This window comes from Xylona heveae (genome assembly GCF_001619985.1).
Source record: "Xylona heveae TC161 unplaced genomic scaffold L228scaffold_7, whole genome shotgun sequence".
Lineage (NCBI taxonomy): Eukaryota > Fungi > Ascomycota > Xylonomycetes > Xylonales > Xylonaceae > Xylona > Xylona heveae.
The window spans coordinates 872,774-889,393 of record NW_017264199.1 but is presented as its reverse complement, the minus strand read 5'-3'; the positions used below and the strand labels follow the sequence as shown (position 1 = coordinate 889,393).

The 16,620-nt window shown below is 49.4% G+C and overlaps 3 protein-coding genes across 3 annotated transcripts; all 3 read right to left on the bottom strand.

Annotated features, from left to right (window-relative positions):
• Nucleotides 1-191: 191 nt before the first annotated feature.
• On the bottom strand, nucleotides 192-2,089 carry L228DRAFT_269219 (MFS transporter; the record flags this gene model as incomplete). The annotated part of the gene is made up of 3 exons (XM_018335250.1): nucleotides 192-568; nucleotides 684-1,489; nucleotides 1,557-2,089. The coding sequence occupies 3 exons, from the start codon at nucleotides 2,087-2,089 to the stop codon at nucleotides 192-194; spliced, it is 1,716 nt and encodes a 571-aa protein (XP_018187318.1).
• Nucleotides 2,090-4,338: 2,249 nt separating this feature from the next.
• L228DRAFT_248497 (pleiotropic drug resistance protein, ABC superfamily) lies at nucleotides 4,339-8,874 on the bottom strand. Its single transcript, XM_018332862.1, has 3 exons — nucleotides 7,901-8,874; nucleotides 6,861-7,846; nucleotides 4,339-6,808 (listed from the first exon to the last, which is right to left on the bottom strand). Exons 1-3 carry the CDS (start codon nucleotides 8,826-8,828, stop codon nucleotides 4,664-4,666), a joined length of 4,059 nt encoding a protein of 1,352 aa, XP_018187317.1. The 5' UTR covers nucleotides 8,829-8,874; the 3' UTR covers nucleotides 4,339-4,663.
• A 1,069-nt stretch (nucleotides 8,875-9,943) lies between these two features.
• On the bottom strand, nucleotides 9,944-12,204 carry L228DRAFT_159356 (hypothetical protein). The gene is made up of 4 exons (XM_018329380.1): nucleotides 11,763-12,204; nucleotides 11,469-11,663; nucleotides 11,315-11,401; nucleotides 9,944-11,251 (listed from the first exon to the last, which is right to left on the bottom strand). Exons 1-4 carry the CDS (start codon nucleotides 11,926-11,928, stop codon nucleotides 10,068-10,070), a joined length of 1,632 nt encoding a protein of 543 aa, XP_018187316.1. The 5' UTR covers nucleotides 11,929-12,204; the 3' UTR covers nucleotides 9,944-10,067.
• Nucleotides 12,205-16,620: the final 4,416 nt, after the last annotated feature.

The following is a 16,620-nucleotide window of genomic DNA, read 5'->3' as shown; positions in this document are numbered from 1 at the left end:
TTCAAAAGTAAAATCTACATTTCAAGAAGGGGGGGGGGGGATAAAAGACAGCCCCACAATATGCCCAAACCAATGCTACGTGAAAAGGCGGCGCTCATCTCTCTCTAATGAGGCAATCTGAGGAAAAAAAGAAAAAATTATCAAATGTGGATGATGCAGAGGTATATAAAAGACAAAAAGAAAAAGAAGAATTAAACGCTCTTTTCGGCGGGAATGTTCTCCTGGGCGACGAGGTCCTGGTGGACGTGGCCAGCCATGACAGGATCGTAGTTGGGGGTGCCAGGGACTTCGCCAGCGAGTTCCTCCAGCGTCTTGCGCTTGGTCTCAGGGATCAAGAGGGAAGTGAAGACACCGCAGAGCATGAAGAGGGCATAGATCTGCATGACGTGGTTGAGCCATGGCGAGGCGGTCGAGCCCTTGGGCGCGCCCTTTTGGCGGAGCGGACCAATGACGACCTGGGCAACAATGGCGCCAACCTTGCCGGAAGCAGCGGAGAGACCGTGCGAAGTGGATCGGTAGCGGGTAGGGAAGCATTCACCGGGAACGATGAAAGTGGTGGCGTTGGGACCTATTAGGGTGAAAAAGAACTCATTAGTTTAAAAGTGTTTGAGAGGAAAAGGCAAGTGAGGTGACGAAGAGGGGATAGGATAGGAGAGATGCAGAGTAGTAAAGTAGTAACTTACCAAAGTTGAAGAAGAACTGAGCAATAACGTAGAGGGCAAGCAGACCGCCCTCGTGGAGCTTGTGGTAGGCAAAGCCAATGATGATGAAGAGAATGGTGAGGATGATGAAGCCGACCACTTGAATGGGCTTACGACCAATAGTGTCGACGGTAGCGACGGTAAACCAGTATCCGGGGATGGCGCCAGCGCAGACAATGATAAGGTTACCGACGGCAGTGTTGTAGAAGACCTCGTACATGTTCTTGCCGCCGGTGTAGCCGATGGCACTCAAGATGGTGGAATTGTTCAAGCTCAATCCGTAGAAAGCGACATCAAGGAAGAACCACGAGCCAGCAGTACCGAGAAGAATCTTTCCATACTTCCACTGGCTATAGTGGTGCCAGAAATCGGCCCAGCCGGCCTTGGGAGGATCGAGACGGTCAGAAGTGACACGCATCGTCTCAACCCGGGTGACCTCATCGGGGTGGCCCTGGTGCTTGCCCTCAATGTATGCCTGGGTGTCTGAGCCAGCCTTGATCACATCGCGAGCAACGTCGAAAGTGTAGCGGGGAGTCTCGGGGATGGTAAGACGGTAGTAGAGGGCAATGCAGCCGGGGACGGCACCGAAGCCGATAATGACACGCCACATCTTATCAACGGCAAGACCGCAGACTCCATCGCACTTTCCAGCACCAGAAGCGGTCATAAGGGACTCCTTGAAGCCAGAAGTGACAATCAAGGCGATCATGGCGGCAGCAAATTGACCAAGTCCCTGCATGGCGAAGACGGCGCCCATCATGGCACCACGCCATTTGGTCGTCGCGAATCTAGAAACGATAAATGTCAGTCATGGAGGGGGCCAGAAAAAGGTGGTGATATTTGACTCGGACATACTCGGATGTAATGATTGAGGAAAGAGGATAGTCTCCTCCGATACCGATACCCATAATAACACGCCAGAAAATGATCAGACCGACAATGGACATGGCAGGGGACGCCGAGGAGAGAGCCTGAGCCAGGGTAGCGAAGATGATGAGCAAGAGCTCCAAGCCGTACATCTTCTTGCGGCCAACCACATCGGCGAGCCATCCAAAGGCGACCTGTCCAATGACCGTTCCACCAGAGGTTGCAACCTTGATGGCAGTGTCTGCGGTAGTGGGAATATGACCAGGCGAAGTGTGAGCGTTGTGCCAATACACAACACCCAACATGCTGGTCACCAAGCCAATGGCGAAGATGTCATAGGCATCGGTGAAGAATCCAATACCAGCAACGGCAATGGCGCGGACATGGTACCATCCAAAAGGAGCCTTGTCAATCTCAGCCAGCGCCAGGCGACGACGTTCATTCGGGTCTTCGATGTGAACAAAGTCGTTGTGGAAATTGTGGAAAGCGGCGTTGCCGCCAGCAGTCTTATGGCCCCTCATGTCGAATTTCGTACACGACAACGCGACAGATCGCAAAACACCAAAGAGTGTAGGGTGGCAGGTGTACTGGGCAGATGCCTGGATTCTTCGAGCGGACACAAAGAAGAAAAAAAAACTTTAAGATGCAGCTCAGACAAGCGTTACTTATAAGCTGTTTCGAGTTTCTCAGGGATTCAAAAAAAAAGCACGTGTGCTCCTGCTGCCCCGGGCAAATTACACCATAGATACAGGGTGGATCTGCTTCCGCGTGGTGAGAGTGCTTCTAGAATTTGAAAAATCTGGCCAATTGGGAGCTTGACATGTTGCACGAGCAAGGGCCTCTGGGAAATGTATGCACCCCACCCGGAGATAAATTGATTTCTGGAAATTTTGCTGAGCCGCGGGAAGGTGGAGGGCGCCAGCGCCAAGGAAGTATGGCACGCCCAGACCCCTTCGAAGCGGAAGGTAGAAAAGGGTGGCTTCAGCTCTAAGGCTCGGAACCAAAGAAATTCGCGTTGGACAGGTCTGCCGGTGCCATCTTGCCTGCTCGTTATCAGCTGTCCTTCAAATGGACGTTAAGTATGAGAAAACGTGTTGCCCAGCCAAGCCCTTGGCGAAAACCCATTGTCTACTACTGATGGTTTGCCCAGGCTGCATATTCATACCAACATTTGCCTAGAGCTTCTTGGCTCTTGTTCTTCCTTTTGCTCATTGCGTCAAGAAAGACGTCATGTTAAGACAGACCCATTCAAGGGACAAGCATTGACAAAGAAAAGGCAAAGCTGGCTTGATACCGCGACTCAGCACCCCTTCTTTTGCGTACGCAATCCTGTGGGATTTGAGACTAGGTATCCTGGGAAATGTCAGCCGTTCACCTGCTGAATCGGATCACCACACTAATCTTGGAAGGTCCTTGTGCATTTTCCAGGGTGTGTTGGCTGGAGCCTGGTGTCTTCCTCTGCAGACAACTTGCAGCTCCTGTCAAAAAGCTGTGGTCGTTGTCGTCAAACGAACGACTACACGTGGGGAAGATGATTGGGTGTCGTTCAATTGCACTAACCACCTAAACATCCCGCGCTAGGGACCTCCGCGTTCGGCTGCTCCTCGGCAAGCTAATTTTGACGCCACCGGCTGGTTCCTGAGTGTAATCACTACAGCTCTCTCTGCTCCAAAATGTTGTGTGGGCACACTTTAATGGGCCGTAATTTCAGATGACATTCCCACTTGGACGCTGGCTGATTTACGACTCCGATTTCCTGACCGATATCCACTTGAGATCGTATTCTTTTCCTTGGTTGTAATTTTTTTTTCCCTTTTAGCTTCTTACATCTCCACTGAATTTGTCAATGCTAGCTCCATAATTATATGCTCTGAGCTAGACAAATTGCGTAGGATTCTTAACTCGCATCCTGCCATTTAGATACTGTATCGCATTGCATGTGGTTCGATACGCTGCTCGTTCGTTCTATGATTGGCCGTCCAATGTTCCAATGCTCCAATGTTCCAACGTTCCTCACGCGATGTCAGGTATCAGGATATCAAACAACACGAGAGCCAAGCTAGTTGCTTTTGGACAAGTTTTACCCTTCAGATGTAAATATTCTTTCTTGTTGGTCAGTGCAGAGTAGATCAAATATACTATGACGCAAGGTGAATAACCAAGGCATCATCAATATGGAAATCTTCGCCGACATGTAGCTGGGGCCTGGGCCCTAGGGCTCGTTCTGCCTCATGATCAAATGCGGCTTTGATCGAGATTCGTATGGATCCTTCCATCATCAAATTCATCGGTTCGTAGGACGTGAGTCCGTGACATAAGAGGGTGTGCACTGGAAAGCACAGGTTCTTCAATGGCTGCAGCCTGCATGTGTTTTTTCTGTCTTGCCACCCCCATTGAGATCGACACGGCTTCCAGAATCCAGACAGTTCGACCCCTAGCGTATAATTCTATTCAATATAGTTTGCATGGATAATTATCGTTCATTGGACTCGACGTAAGAATCTCGACATATACTCTGACGTGCTCGATATCAAATGATTGGAGAACCATGCATTTGAAAAAATTAGTGCCGTCTTTCAGGTGACGACTCTTCGATGATGATCGCCATCCAAAGCGTACAGTAAACTCACAGAGCTGCTTCACTCCAGGTAATCTTGACTAGATCTGTTCAATGACCTTTTCGTCAATGGCGGATCAATAGAGTTCGGGAGAAATATGACGGCATCACGGCATCGAGTTCCAATTGCGGGGAATAAAAGATAAATCACATGTCTCTATCCTTGTCGTTCAGAGATCTAGATATTCAGAAGAACATAATCCTTGGACATGGTAAGATCTACCTAAGATATGCAGGGACATATCTGCTATGGAAGGTTTGAATGCTTTAGCTTGTTTGGCCAAATAAATCTCAACCAAAGAGGTATAACGCAGAAAAGGTATCTCCAGGTGATCATACGACAAAGAGTCAAAAGGAAACCAAAAAGAAATGCTCCAACGCCGATGAATATGACCGGATATCACCGAGTCTCGTTCTGCCAATTGGGGAAATTGGTATTGAGCCAATGAGCGGCTTTCCAGAGCAAAATTCAAGTTTTCTAGTCTCTCCAGAAACGTCGCCAACTCGTCCTTGCAGCTTTGAGTACGAGATACGCGACCACCCTGTAGGCGATAACGCAGATGCCCAGAGCCATGACATTCAACCCAGCGTTTTTATCAAGCTTATACAGCTGCAGGACCTGATCGCCTGTTTGAATAGGGCATTGCCCGTTCGGAAGACGCTGGTATTCCGTACAAGCAAATTGGACATTGCGCAAGGAATACGGCGCGAGATTTCCCATCGAATATTTGATCGGGGACAGGTGATTGAATGCCTGCAGGAAACTCGGAATGTTAATGCTCATGGCGCCGCTCATGAGCTGCGCGATGCAAAGAACAATGGAGGTCAAGTTTACAGCGAAGCCGGTATGTCGAAAGAGAGTATTGAAGAGGATCCCTACGCTTTCTCCACAATTGACAATGCAGAAACAATTAAATGCCATGATGAAGAACATGGCTGGCGTCCGTGGCAGACCGGGAGTGATGGCGCCCAGGACTGCGAAGACGAGACTGCTAAAAATCTCAAATGGCACTTCAAGGACCGTATACTGCAGGAAAAAGGCTTCGACAGAGTACGCACGATCATCATGCTCCCTATAGAAGACATCTCGCTCCGCAGGGTAGATGGAGACATTCTGCAACATGCCAACAAAATAGAGCGCGGCAATTTCCTGGATTAGTCCCACTCGGGTCTGCACGCTGTAGTAGTCGTGCTTTAAGTCTGCGAAGAACAGAGCAACCACAATTCCAAAACCCACAACTTGCATGACACGAGCCAGGATAAGGGGAGGCTGGCGCCTAAAGTTGATGATGCCCCGTCGGAGAAGTGTTGGGAAGGACACCCACAAGGACTGCATCTTCCTTTCCATACTTCCCAACTCAGCAGGCATGGAAACTCTGGATTTCTGAGCTTGATTAAAGTTGACCTGCTTCTCGCTCCATCCTTGAATGAGACCGACAACTCGCTCTCGGCTTGCTTGTTCCTGAGCTGCATGCTGAAGATCAACCGTTATAAGGTCAAGCGCAAAGTCCGCCGGATTAGTAGTTTTTGAGCATTGAAAGCCCAATTTACTAAAATACGACAGCATTTCTGGCCCGTTCCCAGAATACACAGGTGCACCACCTCGAGCGAGCAAGAGGATATTGCCAAAATGACGGAACAGATCTGATCGTGGTTGGTGGACGGTCAAGATGAGAGTTCTGCCTTCCTCAGCAAGGCCGAGTAGAACGCTAATGATTGACGAAGCAGTAAAAGCGTCCAACCCAGACGTTGGCTCGTCAAGCAAGAGTATCTTAGGGTCGGTGAGGATCTGGATCCCAATTGTAACCCTCCGCTTCTCCCCACCACTGATGCCCTTCACTAGCTCGTTTCCTATAAGATTGTCGGCACAATCTTTGAGGCCCATTTTCATCAACACATCATCAGCACGGCTCACTTTCTCTTCTTTGCTCATCCACCGTGCCAAGCGAAGCTCTGCGGCGAAGTGAAGGGTCTCTCTGACCGTCAAAGAGGACAAAAGTGCGTCATCGTCTTGACACACATATGAGCATAACGAACGCACAACCCTGTCCGAAACTTCTGATCCATTGTAAAGCATCCGTCCGGCAGGACGGTATCGCGTTTCCACTGTGCTTTTTAGTCTTCGAGACATCAAATTGAGCAACGACGTCTTGCCGCTTCCAGATGGACCCATGATGACATTTAGGACTCCGGGCTGGAACTCTGTTGTGATCGGTTTCAGGATAGAAAGCCTCTTCTTCTTGGATCTAAGCAGATTACGCTTCTCAATTGCCAAGGAAAAATCCGCTAATTCAATACAGACTCTTCGGTCATTTCGATTCGATGAGTCAAACAGCTTCTCCTTTCCTACAGCTTTATCCTCATCCGTGCCGCGGGCACGTGAAATAGTCAACTCTGTTTTCCAAAACCGAAGGACGAGCCCCGACCCAATGGCAAAGGCAATAGCAAAGCCGAGTAATACGATAATCGGGCGGACTACCCAGTTGGACGGCAAGCCCAATGATTGCATAATGTAATCTCCTGTGAACTCCTTGCAGTCGGGATTCGCTGCCCCGCCGGCTACCGGACAATTATAGAAATGGCCTACAAACTCGTTCGCGCATAGGGCGCCAAATGCATAAAACTGAAAAGATTAGTTGGAGAGAGTTTGTGTTTTCCAGGAAGGTGACACTTACCACATAAGCAATCCATTTTGTCCATCGCACATAGATTGGTATGCTATTGGACTGAACAAAGTAACCGCACGCCATGGACTGTAAAGTGTAACCAAGATTTGCGATGAGAGATGCCCCGGCAAAATCTCTCGATATTGCAACACACAATGTTGCAAATGAAACGGCAATATATTGACTGAGCAAAAGGACCGAAAAGAATATGAAAAATTGACCAGCTACCGGTCGGAAGCCGGCCATAAAATAAAAAATCACAGAGAATAACAGCGGAACAGGAATATCCTCAACAAATAGCCTAGCAAATCTTCTGCTTGCGAGAAATGGAATGACGTCGACCACGCCTTCTCCCCGTTCGCGGTCGAATAGTTCAATATCAACTGTGAGTCGAAATGTCTCAAAAAGGAGAATCAGATACCCCTGCAAAGCGGCGGCGATATACAAGGCACCTTCGCGGGACCGTATCCCAGCTAAACTACCATCCAATGCAAAGAATATCCAGCCAGTAAGCACACCCATAGTCACAGCCTCGACCAAACTGCCAGCCATGCCCATTGGGTCTCGAATTGTTACTTTCATGGTCCGTGAGGTGAGAACCCGCGTTTGACGCCACATCGCAACGGTCTGCGAATCCGTCTTCTCTAGTGCAGGAGAAACTGACAATGCCGGATTGGACAATTGCTCCTTCGTGCCAAGAGCAAAGGTTTCAAAGGGCAAATTTGTGTTCAGTATTTCAGATTCCCTTTTCTTCCATGCAATTTTTAAGGCTTCTACTCTGGCTGTTGAGATCTCTTCCAACTGCCTCGTACGGTTATCAACTGCAGCAAGGTCGACGAGAAACTCAGCCGGGTTGACAAAAGCTGGGAGACAATATCTCAGTTCTTCAAAGTAGGGTAAGCAGTTTGGCGCAGGCCCAGCGTAGACAGGAGCGCCCCTGCTAAGGAGCACAATGTGGTCGAACAAGCCCCATATCTCCGACCTAGGCTGATGAACTAATAGCAACATGAGCATTTAGAGTCACTGGTTAAGCAAAGGGTTCCGCTTACTCGTCATGATGACGGTTCTTCCATTCTGCGCTAGACTTTTCAAAGTCTTTACCAGCTGAAAAGCACTAGTGGCATCAAGGCCGGTCGTTGGTTCATCGAGGAAAAGAACAGAAGGATTAGCTAGCATCTGGACGCCTATGCTGGTCCGTCTCTTTTCTCCTCCGCTGCACCCCTTATGCACATGGCTACCAATGCGGGTGTCTGCACACTCCTTCAACCCAAGCTCGAGAATGACTTCTTCAACGACGCATCGCCTGCCAGCCTCGGTAGTTGGGGGCGGAAGCCGCAGGTCTGCCGAGTACTGCAGCGTCTCTCGCACAGTGAGCGTGGGCAGCAGAACATCCTGCTGCATCACATATGCACTGCGAACGTTCTGCCATTGGTCTAAGCCATTGTAAAGCGTAGTGCCCGAAAGATGCAGTCGCGAACTATGGAGACGATGTGACATGACATTGAGCATTGACGTCTTCCCGCTCCCGCTTCCGCCGATGATTGCGGTTAGACTGCCATGGGGCATCTGTGCCGACACGTTGCACAAAATCGTCTGCGTCTGCTTCTGCGACGACGGCTGGGCCGAGGATGTGCATCTTCTCGAAACGGCGGCGAGAAACGAAGCAGGCCTGCGCGGTGAAACATCGACAGAAAGGTTAAGTCCATGAGCCCTCACGTCAACCGGAGCTACTGCACGAAAGGAAATTCTGCTCCCGGCCGCCGCTGCCGCCTCCGCCGCCGCACCTTTTTGCTGCTGTTGTGGTGCTGGTGGTTGTTGCTGTTGCTGCTGCTGCTGCTGCTGCTGCTGCTGTTGTTGCTTGAGCACAGGCAATGAATTTGAAACATTGACGGGAATGCAGGGGTCGCCGTCAAATGAGTTGGCGTAGCCATGGGAATCACGGTCCATAGGACCATTTTGAGCCAGGTGCTTTTCCATAGTCAGGAACGATGCAGCAGCCAACGGCCAAAGTTAGAATTGGAGCAGGTGCAGCAGCCACACATGGTTCCATTCTAAAATAAATTCCACGTCCAACACAAAGGACAAAGCAGGAACCGACGCTGGCAAGGGAGAATGAAAGAGGGCGAAGAAATTCCCAACCCTGTCGGATTTTCCGTCGTCCCCAAAATCACTCTGGACTCCCCCTCGCAGTATTGAGCGGCAACGCCACAACTTTCTGCTTGTCTCCAGGGCCTCGCTTAGAGACAGGGCAAGCAATTATTGACTGCGTACCTATAATAAAATATTCTTAGGATAAGGGTTTAGGGATGTGTGAGAGATGCGACAGAGCACAACACCGTTAGGTCATGTCTGTGAGTGATGACGAAGCAATCCTTCTGTTCATCCGAGTAAGCAAATAGAGTGTCCGAATTGAGACCTCTAATGCACAGACGTTACGATCCTACTCAAGCGAGCTATAATCTTGAAATCATGAAGCAATAAAATTACTATAGTAGTAAATCATATTCTTTGTCGTGACATTTGTAGCCGACGGTGTCTCCTCAGTGCCTTTAACCGACATTATTCGAGCCATAGCGACACGCTCTAAAACGAGCGGGGTAAAGGTAGTCTTTCTTAGCCCAACGAAACGACGCAGACGAAGCCAGTTGCCATGACCTTTCACTCTCAACCTCCCGTCTCGCCAGCCCAGAGCTGGTTAGTCTGGTGATGGTGCAAGTGTCATCGTTCAAAGCTCCCATAACTTTGCTTTAGCGGGAGAAAATCATGCCGCGGAGATGACATTCACGATCGGCTCGACTCGCGCCATAACGAAATCGCCTGCCCCCCAAAAGAAGATTTGACGACTGTCCTCGCGCTCAACACCTCCGTCATTACGAAGAAGGAAGATCCAAAACAATGAAAGTAATATCAAAAAGTAGCAGATTGAAAGAGAAGAGTAAAGCAGTATATTACATCTTTGCCGGTACATGAGACAATTGAGCAGCCAACTTCTTCGCAAAGACTCCGCCAATCCAAAGACGCAAAAATAAAAACGCCGGCTCGCTCATTCAAAACATAATTGTGCCGCCCACGGCCATCGAAGCAGAATAATTTAGAACATGGAAACAATATAAATTTTCACTCTCCACGCCTGTCAAGGAACCCCTTACCGCCACCCGGATATTTTTTTTTTTTTTTCCCTTCGTTTTCGTTCATAGAATATCAAAAAGCAAATCGTCAGGTGACAAGGAAATCATAGCCTTTCTCTTGGATGATGGTTTCCCAGTCCCAGGAAGACCCGTCACCCAAATCCATCTTCTGCCAGACCAATTCCATGACTTCTCGCGCAGGCTTGATGTTGCCTAGGTTAGAGTAAGCCTCAAGGCCCTGAAAAGCGGTTCGTATTTCAGGACGCTGAGCAGGGTCAAACGCAGCGCATCCAAGCAAGAAGAGTGGCATCAAAAGTACGCTCTGCGTTGAAGCATCCCGCGGAAGCTGTCGAAGGTAGTCAAGACCATGCTCCACCGCTTCGTGGATCTTCTCGCAAGGCGCCGATGGATGAACCGTGCGATAGAGATAAACCCAGGTAGACTGGCGGTAGAGCTGCGCGGCAACATAACGTGAAGTGCCTTCTGGTTGATTAGCGCTCCACGTCCGTATTTCACCGTCAATGGCCACAGCTTCATTGAAGATGCTGTAGTCGACAAGGGGTTGGATGTCTTGGTGCATGCGAGTCCGCATCCTGTCTCTCAAGGCGGTGATCTTGGACAGGTAACCGAAAAGGCCATCCAAAACGCCTAGCATGGAACCGGCCTCGGGTTGTATCATGAAAGCCGGCAGTTGGAAGTTCTCCATCAAAAGCAACGGTCGCCTATCGAGAGATGTGATAGAGTTGGAGACATCATGATAGAGAAAGAACTCCATCAGAAACTGGCCAAATTCTTTATTTTCTGTTTGCTGCGAAAGGAGTAGATGCCTAGCCGCGTCCAAATGCGGCCGATATTCGCCCTGCGTGTCGCCCCTGCAGATGGTCGTCAAACACAGGATGAGTGTTTGAGCCACCGTGGGATCGTCGATCAGCTCGTTGGTCTCACCATTTGCTTTGGCGGTTAGCTGCTTATTGGTCCTAAGGTAACGGACTGCATGTTCAAAATGATAATTCTGTCTTTCTTCCAAAGCTGGGCTTTTGTCAACCGAACCCAAGTGCGATCCAGCGAGACATAAAATTGAGTGCATCAGGCCGCGGTGGCGAATGGCCATGGGGAGTAATAGCTCTTTGAACGGGTTGGATTCATCATTGATGAGGGTAAGGACTCTGCTGACACGATGAACAAAATGGTCTAAGAAGACACGGTCGATATCTGTTTCAATTCCGTCAACCAAGACGGGGAGCGGATGCTGCCTGATCGCTTGACGTTGAACTAGAAAATATCGTCAGCATGCCCAAGTCGAAAAACTCTGAGAGCGCAAGACAAATTCCGTACTTTCCTCCGCCTTTTGCTTACCACTCTTCCACCTTTCCGGAATTTGGTAGCCTTCGCAGACAACCGAATTCTTCTGGCAATTGAGGCCTGCATAATATTCAGTATTAGTATTGATTCACAGCGAATGGTAAAATCAAGGGAATTTTTTACGGACAGATTGGTCTCGCCTCGTCGCATTTCTTCTTCCGCCTTCGGCAGGTCAAGCAGCCCGTCTTCGAACGGCCTTTGGTGATTTTCGGCACGACATCTATCGCCGGTTTTGGATGTTTTCGAGGACGACCGCGTGGCCGTTTTGCCAAAGTTCCGTCAATAGGAGCTCCGAAATCCTCGGTGTGGAAGGGCAGATCGGCTTGGAAGAGATCACTCTCGTCGGAACCCTCACGTTTCGCCAAAACGAGGTCGCTCATGATTGGAGGCGAATCCTGAAGAGAAGAATATCCGGCCGGGGTTGATGCTGAGGAATTGGTCGAACCGGCAGACCAGTCGGCCGAAGCACGAGATGAGGAACAGATGCTCAAACGAGTAACGAGTGATTCAGCATTGGTGGCCATGTCGGTGGATTTGGCAACATCGTAGGACGACACCGATGAAGCGATTTCCCATTGATGAAGCATGCAGTCAATGTTGACTAGGCAGTCAACTTCTTTGTGGAGGGGTCAACTCTTCCCCGCGGTGGGCGTTGTGCATCGCCTGCTGTACACGCCCTGGTCAAAAAAAGGGCGAAGTCCTGGCCAGCGATGGTGACGGACGAGGATTAGATTTGCGTTGTATGGCTTCCCACGAACATCAAAAAAAAAAAAATATAAAAATCGAAATTCAAGCCAAAATTCCAATCAAGAGAAGCATCTGCAAGTGGAAAAAGAAAAATATGCAAATCAGAGCCGCCACCAAGCGCGACTCCAGTCCATGGTCCACGGAAGGGGCACCGAAGGGAAGGGCTTTGAGTGACCTATGTATAATCACGAATGAAGACGATCAGGGATCGGTGCCAGGCTACCCGTATTGGTTCGGTTCCTACGGGAGGTAGAGGTTCGTCAGCAGCCGGCGAATGAGCCGAGAACTGATCCCTCCCTCAGACTAATGGGCATGGTCTTGGTCGGGTTGTCTGGCGGCGCGAAGGGAACAGGGCCAAGGTCAAGGGTCGACGGGCTCTCTCTCAAGGGCCTTTCAAAGGGTCCAGGGGGTGATTAAGAGAGGTGAGAGGCGAGTGAGAGTGAGAGCGAGAAGACAAGAAGGAGGGTTGTGGGTAAGGGTGGTGTGGTGGAGACGAACGGACACTTTCGACGGCAAGGATGATATGGAAGTAGATGGACGTAGACGGACGTACTGTAGGTCGTTGGTACGGCACGCAGAAGCTAAAACCATTATGGGCCCATTATTGTTTATATCTCGTACTTGTATTTTGCTCGATCGAGGTAGGGGGGGCTATCTACTTGCTGCGCATCAATGTTCTGCGTTCTGAAATTGACCATCAATACCCCGGTTACAACATGTTGACATAAAACAACAATTACCAGGGTGGGCAAGAGGGAAAGGTTGTGAGGAAAGGAAGGAGAGAGAGAGAGGGGAAAATGGGCACGCAAATGACATCGACCATGGGGGAGGGGGGGAAGGAGGAGGAGGAGGAGGAGGGTGGTTGTCCATGGGCCGATAATATTGGCCACGCTATGGTCATCGAATTGTCCCCCGCTGTTCGTGCGCACTGTGTCGTTTGTGACCGATGCTGTTGGACTCTCTGTCCAGGTAGAGAGAGAGCATGCGTCGCGCGTATTGCGATGCACCTCCTTCACGCCAGAGAATGGATGCACCCCACGGACAAAGGCGAGAACTATGTTATTTTAAAATTGCATCTGAAATCATCAAATCCTCCATATGTTGTTGGTCAATGGGTGCATGCTCCCAATCAACGAGACCCAGCGCCATTGCAGAGGGTTGGTGTGACCTTTCAAGGGTCCCCCCGAAAAACCTTAAACTGCATCGCCCCAGACGCGGTAGGAGAAAGAGAAGGGTAATGAAAGTTCTGCGCATTACGTCTAGGAACCGGGGGTTGCAGCATCCTGATGAACGACGGCCACGATAGGGTAGAAGGGGACATTTTACAACCGTTTGTGCCATGAGGGGAGCGTGTGTGGTGTGGGTGGGGCAACTTGCATGCCAGCCTGAGTCGTCCAGCCACACAGCATTGGACTGCGGCAGTGGGAGGAAACACAAGGTGATCTGATCTATCCCTTTCAAACTGTAACAAAAAGAAAGTCGGACAGGTGAAGGCGAGTCAGAGAGAAAAGCTGGATCAACCTCTCGGTAGTGGTTACCGGACCATGGCCAGGTAGGGTAGACATGGGCTCAAGCACACTGGTCAACAAAGCGACCAGAATAGGGCACAGGAGCAAGCCACACGCCTCCATTCGGAGAGCAAGCGAGAAACCCTCCCCCAGGATAGATGATCGACCTGCGCAATCAGCTAGTTGGGCATAGAAAAGCCACTCGCTGGGCATTTCGGGGCTGAAAGGTGACGGGGGAAGAAAATGTGACGAGCCATGAGCATGTATGGCGAGAAATGTGCGCTCGTCTATCTGTCAAGTTTCTAGTAAGAAAGCCCAAAGTCTCGAGCGGGCCGATGACGAGGAGGGTGCAGCCCATCAAGAGCGAGAAAGGGTGATTGGGGATTGCATTTGGTTCTTCCCCAGGAAGAGTTAGCCATAGCACCATCGACTATGGCCAAAAAAAAAAAAAAGGGTCGGAAGAGGCTTGGTTTGGCATGGGAGGACGCACCCCATGTCAATAATGTCAGAGACGTGCGCGAGAGTGAAATTGGCGTCTGACTACACTGGTCATCACCCGCCTTTTGTCCATTGCTGGATTTGTCATCGTTGCTGTTGTCGTACTCGTAACTGTGATCGTGGTCGTCGTAGGTTGAAACTACAGTATCCACTACTCTGTAGACTATAATACCAAGTGCAGGACTTGTCCAGCCCGGCATCTTTTTTTGAGGGGGGGGGGGGGGGGGGGGCTAACCATGGATACTTTTGGTCGTACCGCTCGAGTCTACCAAGAGTGACCAAGACGTACCCGCACCCTAAAGGCCCCCGGGCCCCTAGCTCGTAGGTCCCCTAGGCCACGCTAAATACCTAACCATAGAGCTTTGCGCCATGCTAACAGTACGTACTCGGTACCTTTTTACCTGGAGACAGAAGGACGCAGGGATCTGCCGCTCACGAAGGGTGGCGACGTCAAACAAACCGCTAGGCTCAAATCAGAGACCGCATGGGTTTTCTCCAAAGGGTCTGTTATTATTATTAACTTGCTATTACTTCAAGGGGACCATCCTCTCTCTCTTTCGCTCTGTCGCTCGCTTCATGTCTCTCCATCGTCACGCCTGTCTGATTAATTAGCGTAAGAGCTCTACCAGCACTAGGAGCCACCTAAGAATATACACTAAATCAATCCTAACTGCTGCCGCCGTCGTCGAGCTGCCCGCTCGGGCGTCCATGACGGCCGAAAAAACCCCGGAAAAGACGGCGGATAAGAAGTCGTAGATAAATCTTACAACGAGGTCTGTGCAATCCCCCAAGTGATGGGCTTTTTTTTTCCCACCAGAGACTACTAGGCACCGACGATAGAGCACCGAGCACGGTGGTCGGCGCGGAGCATCGTAGTCTTGTCTCACGCTTAGCCGCGATGTACAGATGAGGTATGCACCTCACTCATTGGCCATGAGCGAAACTAGTAGAGGACGCGCCATCAAGAAAAGCGTCACGTCAAGAAATCAATAGTTCCATAAGAACAGTCAGCGCCATGAAAGAGTCATGATCAGAGAGAGCACTGTCCTAGTTCTTCAGACCGTTTGTTTGCGGCGCTCTCAAGGTGGGTAAGCCAAAACTGTTCGGTGCTATAGTTAGTGGTCTCATTTCCTAGATGAGCGTTGATCGTGCAGCCCGGATCGTATAATGATGATCATGAGATTTTCATAAAGCCTGCTTTTGATCGTGGCAAGGGTTCTTCTTTTTCCCCATCTCCTGTCATTTGACAATGATTGTTGTGTCGCGCGATCGCACTTCCCGTTACGTATCCGCCTCATTGCCCCCCCCCTGATGCAAGATCCAGGTCGAACCACCAGGTTGGGATACCTTTTTGACGCCAGATTATGCAGCGTCGCTCGGCCCACAGGAAGAAGAGATGCCGACTCATGTGGACCTCGCCGACCAAGGCAGCCCAACCGAAGGTGGTCGAGAGTTCCGGAGACTCGCCATCTTCCCTTTTTCCAGGGTAGATATTGAGCAGAAATTCCGCGATTGGATTGGTTTCTGTCGGGCCATTCGCAATCATTCATTTGTCCTTTGCGTTCCTTCTCGCCTCATACAAAGTAAGTGGGCTGCAACTTGAGGTGGGTACGACTTATGCATTGTGCCATGTTTTTCTGCGACCTTTAGAGCTGGTGACTTTCGCACGATGCGTCTCATCCATGCATGAGGTAATTCCCGAAGGTCGGCCCAACCCAGAGTCTGCCATCCATCAGCTCAGCTAGCCTCTTTTCCCTCTGCTGCAACCCCCTTGGCACATTCTCATTACAAAAGTGTATGCCCTTGCGACTAAGTAGACATCTATCTTGAAAATAGTGAGTGTGCAGAGGTTATGTAATTTATCTGATCCACCACTGTTCTCACTTTGCTTACATTTCTTGTCATATCTCCCACTCTGCTCGATTGAGAAAGTTCTGAGCGAAATATATTAAGTATTGTTACAGGTGCACGAATCTTGTCGGCTTTTGTCCCCTAAGTTGTAGTGGAAGTTGTGTCCCTTGCTTTATTGCAACGACGGCAGCGTAAGCAGCCGACCAATACCGCTTGAAGCCGTGTGATTTTTGATATGGCGCGGGATGGCAGAATCCCGTGTTTATCGATTTTTAATTATAGGACTTCACATAGGAATACTCGCAGAAGTCGTAGTATTCAGCTGGTTTTTGATGACATATTTGAATGATAACAAAAGCGTTGACACATCTCTTCCGATTGAATTGGTAACCCATTTGTCATTTGACTAATTTATTCCCGAAGTAAGCTCGTGCAGATATGACGAAAATATTTTTAATAACAAGATATGTCACGAGTGTGAAAAATAAATGATTAAATAATATAAAAGAATAATATAAAAAAAACTTTTTTTTTTAATTTAAAAAAAGAAGACTGAAATGACTCCAAAAGAAAAGATAATAAAATAATATAGATGAATAGTACGAAAGAGAAAAAGTAAAAGAGGAACAGAACTGCCATTCACACGACAAAATTGATTGAAAATTTTTTTACTGT